This window comes from Astatotilapia calliptera, chromosome 16, assembly GCF_964374335.1.
Source record: "Astatotilapia calliptera chromosome 16, fAstCal68.1, whole genome shotgun sequence".
NCBI lineage: Eukaryota > Metazoa > Chordata > Actinopteri > Cichliformes > Cichlidae > Astatotilapia > Astatotilapia calliptera.
In genome coordinates this window covers 4,002,167-4,014,349 of record NC_137437.1, presented here as the reverse complement: position 1 = coordinate 4,014,349, position 12,183 = coordinate 4,002,167, and the positions used below count along the sequence as shown (strand labels likewise).

Sequence of the window (12,183 nt, the reverse complement as noted above, 5' to 3'; positions counted from 1 at the left end):
TTAAACTGTGTTGTCATTTTTAATTCTACATTTCCATTCTTAATATTTGCCATATTTATCTTGCTGTGACAAATCACCTTAAAACACAGACAGTATGCCCTAATCACAGCCTGCAGGTAATGTGTTAACGGGTGGGGGGGGTCGTCACTGGCAGCTTCTGACAGTAGTATGGGAAATGGGAGAAACAGCCATTGGTAGTTCATAAAATTTTTGTAAAAATGGGCAGAAATAACCTTGTCTGTATCGTCTCGTGGTAACTGCTGACAGATGGTGACTTTGCGTCATAACCTTTACTTAATCTAAATGACTAGATGTGTGAAGAAGCCCTTTGGAAGTATAACATTTGGCAAAATGCTCTGAAGCGCACACAAACCTGAGTACAAGCTGTAGCATGACGTCTTCACAATTCAAGGACAGGAGAGTCCTGAAGAGGCTTAACGATACCATGCAGAGCTGCAAAACAAGCAGAAAGAAACTGGTTAGAAAACAACCATTTTCTGAGGAGGACATACACATACGTAGGACACTGTGATGATTCATAAAAAATATTTTTTTGAATTCCCCCCCTCCAAAAAAAGCCTCAGAATAAATTTTAGAACCCAAACGATATAGGATTTTTAAGCTCAATGCCAATTTTTGGCAATTTAAAAATGTGATATATCGGTTGATATTGTTTGTTTTCTGTTTTTTTGGATTACCTTTCTACGCTTTTTTGCTCCACTTGGAAAAGTTGGTATTTGTGTCCCTTTGGTAAACACACTACGCAACATCAACACTCATAACGTGGTTGAAATGTACATTTTGATACCATATGTTGGAAGCTAATATTGGTTAGACTCCAATAAAATTCTATAACAGCAAAATTTACTATTTTCTTAGCAGTGAACACCAGTAATTTTAGTCAGCAGTGCTGATGTTTTAACGCTATTCCTTTTTAACTCCTATTTGGGGGTAACCATCGTTTCTCTTTTTTCCGTCATACTTCAGGTGAATTAATAGATTTTTTTTCCTAACACCACTGCTGTTCCAAAAAGACTGATATTTATGCATTTGGAGGGAATTTAAGATAATGTTGAAACATTTTGCTGAGGCTTATTTAACCACTTATAAATAACTGGTAACACAATCCTCAATTGTTGCAGCAGACATGAAGAGATTCAGTTTCCATGTTTATTCTGTATCCTACTCAGTTTCTGCTTTAAACCCACTCACCACCCACTCAGTCGAGTTCAAATGAGGGCCTCAGGGCTCCTTTACAAATATGCACGCACGCACGCACGCACGCACACACACACACACACACACACACACACACACACACACACACACACACACATATATACGGACCCTTGAATTGCTGCTAATGCGCGTGAGCAGCGTGTCCAGGATGGTGTCATTGTCATGGCGATGCAGCAGGATGAAGCGCAGGAAAGTTTTGAGGAGGGAAGTTTCCGTTATACTGCGCAGAAAAAGATCAAGGTAGGCTGTGCTGGCGATCATCTCATCCACCGATGACTGCAAACACACACAATTAAAGGTGTCTCAAAACTGCCAAAAATATGCAATATGATAATAGTTATGTGTGCACAGTTAAAAGCAACATTAAGGGAATTTGTTCACCCCCTCTCCCCAACTCGGCTGTTAAAGAAACTGCAGCCTTTCTAACAAAAACAGTCCCCTTTGCTACCTTATGCAGGGCGGGGCCGATGACAGGTACAAGGAAGCCGTTGTGAAGGTAATCCAAAAGCTGTGAGCGGACCAGGGGATGGGCGACCTGCACCACGGCGTTGCAGAACTCGAGCGAGTTCATGAAGAGCACGAGCGACGACACGCCCATCCAGTCCTCCCGCCGAAGGGCATGCCAGTCATCTCCTCGAACTTCTATCTTCCTCGGCAGAGAGGAATAAAGAGCGCTGAGGCCTGTCGCCAACACCTGAGGAGAGGCAGAGAGGTCACAGACGTTGCTGACTGAGTCACCTCTAGGAAGTCAGCAGGTGGCACCTCTCAAATAGGAGTCTATTTTTAAAGTTCTGACTTTTGGAAGTAACAAACAAGAGCTACAAACTACACCAAATTAATGATGGAGAAAATAAGCAGCATTTTCATACAAATATCACCAAGTCACAGCCCATCCAACCCCTTCCATTAAGACTGTGCTGACTAACGGCTATTATTACTGTCTGCTGCAAATCTCAACTGCTTAAATGAACAGTTTTTAAATATTTTCATCATAATTCAAATAATTGCAGCATGATGGTCCGTACTCTGAGTCCTACTGTTGTTACCAAAAAAAGGTTTAAACGAGTGCCTTCCCAGCACATGCAGACACAGTGGATTCACAGTCTAGCTCAAAGCCCGTCATGTATCTTAGCCTTTTAATAACAGCTGATGACTTTTATGAAAATCCAATATTTATTGCTGCTGCCGTGCACATATAGGATGGAGAAACCTGAACCCGTTAGGCTGACAAAACAGATGCAAACTTCCTCAAAAAGAGCTGTGCACGGACACCGAGGGACAGGGAGCAAAGACGGGATGTTCTCTGTACTCTGCTTACAACGTGAGAAAGACTACAATTGTTCCTGTTGTCTAAGAATGTTGAACTAGATCCAAAACTGTCAAAGCAAAGCTGATTATGATACGTGTGAGTATGCACAGACAGGAAATAGCCAGACTCGGGCAGAGAGGAGCAATTGGTCATTAACGCCACCTCCACTGGATCTTTCAGCTGTAACTAGGTCAGACTGAAGCTGCTGGAAGGAAGATGAGCAGAAAATAGCTGAGTTAGCACCAGAGTATAGAGACCTGAGAGGGAGGGGGGCGGGGGTAGACTACTGACCACAGTGCTGTATGCAGACATCACGCAAGACTCGCTCTTATAATGCAGTATGAAAGCTTAAACATTGCTCTGGGACCAGATTCAGTTAAAATCCTGACCAATTCTTGTTCATACATTCAAATGTATGCAGACACATGTTCCCATTGCAGAACTGTTAAGCAAATTAAACTAATAGCTTTAAATATGCACCTCAGACTGCATTAAGTATAACATGGCTCTTTAATTACATCTAGTGGCAGCTAAAAGAAATGACAAAAACAAGGCAGACAGGTTTTACTTCAAAGCGGAATAAACTTTCCACCTTCAAGTTATGATTGTGTTTCCAAACAGAAAAAAGAAAACACAGTTCAAAAATGATAAAATATCCTTCCTTTGTTTTCATCTTTCTTTTAGGTCTCCTGCTTAAAGAACAAACAGTTATTACTAAAGAGTGCTTCTAAACTCACTGGGGGAGAACTGCATCAGTAAGGAAACTGCATTTCACACAAGTTTTCTTAAGCTGTCTTCTTTATCACTAAACAATAAAGTTTCTCCTAAAAACTGCAAACATGTGATGTTGGGTGAGTTTCTGGGTTTTTTTAAATAGGAAGCCTCGAGTTGAGACACAGTTGATAGGATGTAGATAAGGATGAACGGTCTGTCAGAATGCATAGTCATCTCCTTCTCCTTCCATTATCGCACACCATCACTAATGCATCAGAATTAGACAGCCTGCGCGCGCGCACACACACACACCTCTCTTTCTTAGAAGCAGTGAGGGAAACTAAGTCAAGATCCAACTCTTATAATCTGTCCTTAACCATCACATCAATAAAGAATAGGTCATATTCACCATATACTATACGGTTTTTAGACTCAGAGGTTTTAATTTGAGTCTGGCTTTGACCATACTTCTATCAATCACAAGCCAAATGAGCATCATTATGGGAAAACTGTCTGAAAAAAGAGAGAATGAAGAGTGACTCAAAAGCTCCTCACTCACCGGACAAAAGTAGGAGTTCTCAGCGATGTATCGTGCAACAGCCTTGTGACTGGCTGACGCCGCCATAACCAGCAGTAGTGCATCTCGCGCCTGCTGTCCAATGGCTCCATCTCGGTGGATGAATGGCACAAGCAGGGAAAAGATCAGCAGGTTGGTTGAGCCCTGCTGGGCTGGTGCAGCCCGGAACAACATCTCTAGAACCACCGGCTGTCGGGCCATTGACACGCAGATCTGATGGAGGGAAAAAGAATCCCATTAAAGAAGAAGAGTCATGAAACGCTGTTGAAAAATCTACTTTGGAGGTTAGTTATTATTCCAACTTTAGCACAGAAATGAATCACTAATCACTACAAAGGTTTCCTTTTATATGAAAAGAGCAGGTCAGTGCCCCTTTCTGGGGAGTTAAAAACATTTCAGGGAACACCATCAATTATATTACTATTTATTTATGCACCAAATTCACCTGGCTTTTGAAGTGGAACCCCTGCAATTAAATGGTACGTCTTCTGACCAATCAGTAACCTGAGCTGGACTATATTCAACTAACTTTATTGTTTGGGGGAGAAAAACGCCACAGCATGTGATGCTCTCATTTGTTGGTTTCTCAATCAATTGCTGCCGGGCATTCTCATGAAAAAGATATCAAATTACATTTTAAGATAAAAAAAAACCTAGCAAACAGCATGCAAACAGTAAATGCAGCAGAAGCAACAGCAAATGAAAAACTACTATAACTTCTATCTTCCTCGGCAGAGAGGAATAAAGAGCGCTGAGGCCTGTCGCCAACACCTGAGGACAGGCAGAGGTCACAGACGATGCTGACCGAGTCCCCTCCAGGAAGCCAACAGCAAATGAAAAATTACTATAATTCAAATTGTCAGGTTTCATGAAGAGCCACAGCTCAGCTAAGGTTTTTAATACAACAGCCAATTTTTCCAGCCTTCAATTCTCAGTCATCTCACATCCGTTCAATTTTAACACAAAAAATAAAACAAAACTTGTTTGTCATTTGTGGGATGTCTATTACCGGTGAAATATATTTTGTTTATAGTGACTGCATACACACACTGGAAAAGACTGTAGGTTTGTATGTACCTGGTTAAGCAACAATACCAGGCTGTTCTCCAGAGCTGAAGGACAGCCGAGTTCTGGGTCAGCACAAGCTCCCAGGAGCCTAAGAAGGGGGTGGAGAATGGCTGTGTGCTGGAGCAGGGGCTGCTGGGACTGACCGATAAGCATCTCAAACAGTTTGAGCAGTGCACCCTGGCTGTCTGGGTCCAAGCCACGGCGAAGGTGCCACTGAACCAGCCTCTCCAGGATATTCTCTGTGACCACAAGCTCCAGTATGGGCCCCATAGGTGGCACGCTGGTGCCGCTCTCTGAGCTCTCAGCAGGACGCTCCTCTGCCAGCAAACATAACATCTGGTCGGTGTTGTTTCTCACTGCCGTAAGGTCATCGCTGGAGGATGAAGTGTCATGCTGCTCCAACACCCAAGATATCTGAGAAAAGGAAGTAAGGAGTGTGTTGTTGCTTTATCCAGTGGGCTTAAGTGATGAAGTGTTTGAGGTCCATGCTAACGGGACCAGAACAAACACTAGAACTGTAATGGCACATGTGGGTATTTGTTTATGTAACACAATACATAGAACTGAATGTTATTCCACATTACAATGTTTCCTCAAGTCAATCAATTCTGCTTCCATGTAACTGGTTCATCCTTTAGTCCAAGAGGAAGAAATTCCCTTAAGGCTCTCCCAAGATATCGAGTCCATTAGCACAAACAGACAGGCAACCCTTAAACTTAATATCTCCAGCCATGGCTATTACTGACAAGGAGGCATACAGGCAGATAATACTCAAAACAGGTTAAAATACAACAGTGCAACACAACTCAATTATTTTGCAAGATATAAAACGGCCTGTATTTGTATAGCGCTTCACGGTGAGAGTATGTGGTCAAAAGTGTGTGAGAGCAAAATGATAAGCAGAAGTTTAATTGGTCAGCATGACTACAGCAAGAATGAATTTGCAGATCTGGGCCCATGTTGAACAGATAAGAGCTGCATGTTAGATACTGGATAACAAGTCACGAACTACATTTAGGTGCACTTCTGTGGCTCTGTTGCAATGCATTTGCAACATATTCACTTATGGCTGGTGTCTGCTTCTTCTACAGTGGATTATAAATGCATTTCTCCATTATGACAACCGATCCTTTCAAAGAAAAACTCACTGACAGGATCGGACCTGTATATAGCTTTAGTAAGTCTCGCCAAAGAAGGAGCGGGTTTGCAAAGTGTGCACGCCCTGCAATCCCTGGGAAAAACAGAAAATAGATCATTTCTCAGACATCTTTTGTTGCCTCAGATTAGTTCCAACCGTCAGGCAGTGACAGACCTCTGTAACCTATAAACGTTCAGTAGGTAACTGGACATCAGCCAGCTAGTTTACTTCTCTCACTGACACTGACACAGTGAACTTTCACACATTGTGTGAACACATAATCATTCACTAGAACAAAGACAAAGCCTTCAAATCACACAAAAAGAAAAAAGATTAAAAGTAGAAAATTTGAACTGTCACAATAAATTGGATTTATTATAATTAACTCACCTGTGAGAGAGAGAATGTTACTTAGGCGCTGAAGAAAATTTAAAAAAGCAGTTTTTAACTTTGATTCTGTTTTGTGACTGACAAAATTATTGTTTCATTTTGAGTTCAGCTTTTCTTGAGTTTTCACTCTGGGTAGGAAAAATAATTTGCCTCAAATTGTGAAAACGGGACAGTCTTTGTGCAAAATTAACTTTTGTGTGTTAGTTCAAACATTGATGCTGTAAAATCAAGATAACATTTTTAATTAAAAAAAAAATCAGTACCAATGTAGACCACTGTGGGCAGGGCAGGAACATCGAGCAATTTTTATTATTTATTATTTTGAAGCCACAAAAAGTCCATCACACCATTTCCTGTGACGAGCACACACAGCTGCACTAAGTAAGGCTGCTCAAATATAGCAAAAATCATCATCTCAATCCCCAATATAGTTTCGTCTCAAGTACTTAACATGGTTATTAACTAACTTTAAAAAAATGTCCTTTTAAAGGATATTTATTTGGAATTTAAATACAATTGATAATAAACACATGTCGAGGAGCGTGTCAGGCTACATTTCACCGTGTGTTATACTTGTATAACTATGCATGTGACAAATAAAGAACCTTGAACCTTGAATGGTTATTAACTAACTTTAAAAAAATGTCCTTTTAAAAGATATTTATTTGGAATTTAAATACAATTGATAATAAACACAAATTGGTGAGTAACACAGGGTCATCTGGTAAAGCGTTAAGCAGAGGTATTTTTGACTGCAAAGCCCATCTTGCAAGAGCAACTGGTGCATTGCCTCCACTTTGATATCTCTCCAGAGGCAGACGGGCAAAAACAGCCCCAGGGTCATTTGGGGACCTGCAATGCAGCCACGGCTCAAGCAGCGGAGAGCTAAAGACAGCGTTTGCCAACTTTTAGTAATTCTTCCATGGGTTACATGTGCCTTTTACTTTTTTAAGATGGATTGTTGATCAAGAGATGGGTCCAAGGGAGGGGTAAAAACATACCAGTATAAAGGAAAGACAAGAAACAAGAGCTTTGGAAAGAAAAGAAACAGAAAAAAAAACTGTGTGTGTCTTAAGCTCACCTGTCTCCAGTGGTTTTCAAACACCATGAGACAGGTCTCTGGGTCTGCAGTGCAGGGGCTGGAGGGGGCGGCACTCCGGCTCGACCGACTCCCAGAAGCCCGTGGGTTTAACCTGCTCAGCCAGCTCATAGTGAAACCAGCTTAAAGCAGACCAAAGATCACTAAAACTCAATGACGTTGAGTCTAACAGAAGGCAAAGGAAATTATATGGGAAAACAAGAAGTGGGAGAGAGGAAAAGAGAAGTGCAAAAAGAAGGGCAGAAAGGGAAGGGAAAGTGTATCACAACAGAGAAGAGGAGAAAGAGGTCGGCTGTGCAGGCTGTCAATCCCGCTCAGTGTACATCTAGGAAAAGCCTGCTGCTGCTGCTGCTGCTACAGAAACTTTGTGACCCTGTCCTCCTCGTAGACCCTGTCATCCAGTCTGAAGCCAACACCACTCCATAGCCGGTCAGGACTGGCAGTCTCTCTGTGTGAACAAAAAAAACCCCCAAAAACAAAACAACATTAACATCATATAAACCTGGAATAATAACAGCTTCATTCACAAACTTGCTATTACTAAAAGATCTCATTGCATTTCTCTTAATGTGGACTTGAAACATGACAGAATAACCACTAGATTAGAGTGGGAAGAATGCATGTAAGGCAACATGGATACAAGATTCCATGCCTCACTCGCTGTGGCTCGGGAGGCAGGGTCCATGGCAGTAAGCTACCCCAGGACCCCACAGAGCTTTCAAGAAAGCCAATATACATCCAGAGGAATGACTTCAGGTGGACATTGTTGATAAAATACAGATTTATAAATGACATTATGCATATGGCAAAAACTACAAATCACCTTTCAATGGGATCACATCAGCCACGATGTCATTGAGTGTTCAGACCACACATATTACTCTTAAATAAGAATAAATAAAAGCACAGCAATTATCTGAAATGTCATTAATGATTTTGTCCAGTTACACTGAGGTTGAACAGGTGAGTAGCTCATGGTTGGTGCCAAGCTGTTGCATGTGAAGCGTGTAACATTTTGTGGATACGTTTAGAAAATTATTGCAATGGAAGAAAAGATAAAAGTAGAAAGAGCCACGGTAAAAGAATTAACAGTTTCAGAAAACAAGTTTTAACTACACACCATTTCTATCAGTAACATTTCTGCAGTATTATACTGAAAACGTTGATGTTTTATCACAAGTCTAATCCTCATAACACCTGCATGGACTGAGCTCATGAAGGAAGGGAAAAGAAATGTTTTTGCTTTCCTTCATTTTCTATTACATCAAAATGCTTTAAAAAAGGTCCATGTTATGAAAGGACTGTGCAGTATCAGTAGCTGCTGTGTCCATTTGTCGTCAGTATTTATATCACTGGCTGAACACTGCACTCAAGAACATCTAATGCGATTATATACATATACTATATTCCCAAAAGTATTTTGTCATCTGTCTTCACACCCATATGAACTTGAGTGAAAACCCATTCTTAATCGACAGGTGTTAATATGTCATCTGCCCACCATTTACAGCTATGACAGCTTCAACTCTTGTTGAAGCTGTTGATATGTTACAGTGGTGAAAAACCCAGGATTGGGGCATGGCGGAACCGCGACCGGGCCAGCCAGGGGAGGTGCTGACCCAAATGGTGGCCGAGTTCGTGCCTACCTCTAAACCCGTACCCACTTCTTGGGTGGGAGCGCCTGCACCTGTTCCTGTTCCACGGAGGAGGGCGGATGAGCAACCTCCACTTACACCACCTGCTCATGCATCTTCTCGGCCTGAGCCGATGGACAGCGTGGACAGCATGCGGGGGACAGCGTGCTCACCCAGAGCCGGAGGCTGGCACCAGGGAGAGAGCTGCTCAGCTGGGGCCAGAGGCCAGCATGTGGTCTGGACCTGCCTCGTTTTTACCAGAAGCCAGCGTCTCTATTAGAAGCGAGTGTGAAAACGACAACTGTAATAAAATCCGCTGATATGTGGTCGGGTCTGCTATACATATGCTACAGTGTGCTTATTTGACCATTCTTCCAGAATAAAAGTTGTGAGGTCAGACACTGATGTTGGACAATAGGGCCTGGCTCACAGTCTCTGCTCTAATTCATCCCAAAGGTGTTCTTTTGGGTTGAGTTCAGGTTTTTGTGCAGATCAGTCAAGTTCTTCCACACTCACACTTCCACACCGCTCATTTAATTCTTTATCGACCTTGCTTTGTGCACTGCGATGCAGTCATGTAGGAACAGGAAGGACCCATCCCCAAATGTTCCAAAGTTGGGAGCATGAAATTGTCCAAAATGTCTTGGTATGCAAAACAACAGGAGTTCCTTTTACTGGAAGTAAAGGGGGTGAAAAACATCCCCACGCCATAATGCCCCCGTCCGCCAAACTATACATTTGACACAAAGCAGTCAGACAAGTACCGTATTATTCGGGCTATAAGGCGCATTTAACATTCTTTAATTTTCTCAAAAATCCACAGTGCGCCTTATAATCCGATGCGCCTTATGTATTAATTCTGGTTGTGCTTACTAGCCTTGAACCGATTTTATGTGCTCAAATTAAGTTTAACATCCGGGCATCCATGAAAACAGAATTTATTAAATTTAATGGAGTTAGAAGTTAGGTGGAAACTAGCAAGCTAAGCATGATATAGCATGTTCTGACAGATTTCTGAAACAAATTCAAATGTACCTGAATTTGAAATTTCCACTGAAGTCACGGGTAAGAGGCAAGTGGAACCAAGATCGAGGCCATTTGCTTTTTGAAGTTTGCAAAGACTGCTAAATTGTGCCAGTGGTAGTTCACTCTTTGCAACATAGTACGCTGTTCTAAACAGATTTTTTTTCAGGTTTATTTTTAGTATGTTATTTGCAATTGGTGTTTGTTCTGGGAAAGATATTGCAGACTGAGCAATAATGCATTTCTTGCATTTCTCATGGGTTCTAATGGGGGCCTTTCTTAAAATGACTGGTCCCAGTAACAAAGGCACTTGTCGACTCAGAAATCGAGGGAAAACCAACAACACACCCGGCAGAACATTATGTTATTTACACGGGTGCACATAAGTGGTCCGCATGTGCGCATTCGCTGTCAAAATAAAAGATGCGCACCAGATAAGAAGTTGCAACGTGCGTTTGCGTACATATAAAAAGCACTGTTTTTGTCCGCTAGAGTGGGATTTTCACGGCACATTCTGCACCACATCTCTGTGCGTGCATCATTTGTTTGAAGCCAGCTCACCTCCTGCAAATACTTTTCCGAGAATACGCGCTTCTTTTGTGGTTTGGACTCCTTCTGACATTTCTTTGGAGGTGGAGGAACATCACAGTAATTGCTTAAAGGAGCTTCTTCGACATCTTTAAGAGTTCTAAACAAATGTCTGTCCTCCTCCAGAAATCTTATGTACGCAAACACGCGTTACAACTTCTTATCTTGTGTGCGTTTTTTATTTTGACAGCGAATGCGCACCTGCGGACCACTTATGTGCAGCCCTGGTTATTTAGCTCATCATATTGCAGCCACAGAAATTATTTTGTCCATGAAACCATAAAGCTGCACTTTCTTTTTGCCTTATAGTCTGATTTGTCATAGCTTTTCCGTTTTGTGGTAAGCTTTTCTTTGGCTGTCACTTCTTCACCCTGACCTGTTTTATTTGGCTCAGCAGAACTGAAATATAAATCCTGCTGCTTTTACACACGCACTCACATAACGCTCAGCGATTCTCTGCGCGATCAACCTCTCACATGTTTAAGCTGCGGGAGATTTCACTTGTCATGTTTGCATAGTAAGCTAACGATTGATAAGATGATGTGCGGAAATTATCGTCACTCACCAATCAGTGCTGTCGCTCTCTATACACAGTTCGCGCGATTGCAAAGTGAAAGCAAAAAGCAAGCACAAATTCAAATGCAATTTCAATATGTCACATATTGACAGTGGCTCACCGATGTCAATGACAATTCCCCAGCTACATTTCTGAAAGAATGCAAAAGCATTGACATATATTTTTCCTCCCTACGATAGCCCGACGGGCAGGGCAGAGATAGATTTTGGTAGCCCGACTGGAAAAATCGTTAGGCTAGCGATTTTGCGAGCTCTGATGTTAGCATGACATTAGCACAGTGAAGCTGGAGGATGAACGCTAACTTTTTTCCGCTTGATAAAAGTTAACGTGAGGGTTCCCGATGGTTAGGGACAAATGCAATCACATGGCAGGATGCTGTAAACGGACCAAACCTCAGTCAGGAGAACAACTGAGATAATTCACAAGGTTAGTCATTCATATACTGCAACAACATGGGAATAGAGCAGCTGAAAGAGAATTCAACACTAATGAATCAATAGTACGGAAGTGGAGGAAGGAAGACGAATGAGTTGAGTAAAGTTTGACTTATCTGTTTTGTTTCGCTTAATGCACCTTATAATCCGGTGCACCTTATGTATGAAAACAGACCCATTCATCGACGGTGCACCTTATAATGTGGTGCACCTTATGGTCTGAAAAATACGGTACCGTTTTCCTGGCAACCACCAAACTCACTCATCCACTAGATTGCCAGATGGAGAAGCATGATTCGTCACGCCATTTTCTTTTCTCTGTGGTAGCAATTCTGCTTAATTTGTTAAATCCCTTATCAATATCCTTAATCTAAATGTCATTCTGCTGTCTTA

At 41.9% G+C, this 12,183-nt stretch overlaps 1 protein-coding gene across 1 annotated transcript in view; it reads right to left on the bottom strand.

The window, feature by feature from the left end:
- Positions 1-12,183, bottom strand: part of fhip1b (FHF complex subunit HOOK interacting protein 1B) — a 32,232-nt gene that overhangs the window by 8,463 nt on the left and 11,586 nt on the right. The window contains exons 2-7 of the mRNA XM_026144198.2: positions 7,517-7,982; positions 4,917-5,321; positions 3,822-4,052; positions 1,688-1,933; positions 1,348-1,515; positions 374-453 (exon numbers count right to left, since the gene is read on the bottom strand). Coding sequence (XP_025999983.2) covers positions 374-453; positions 1,348-1,515; positions 1,688-1,933; positions 3,822-4,052; positions 4,917-5,321; positions 7,517-7,645 — 1,259 coding nt within the window. The 5' untranslated portion in view covers positions 7,646-7,982. The remainder of the gene's footprint in view (positions 1-373; positions 454-1,347; positions 1,516-1,687; positions 1,934-3,821; positions 4,053-4,916; positions 5,322-7,516; positions 7,983-12,183) is intronic.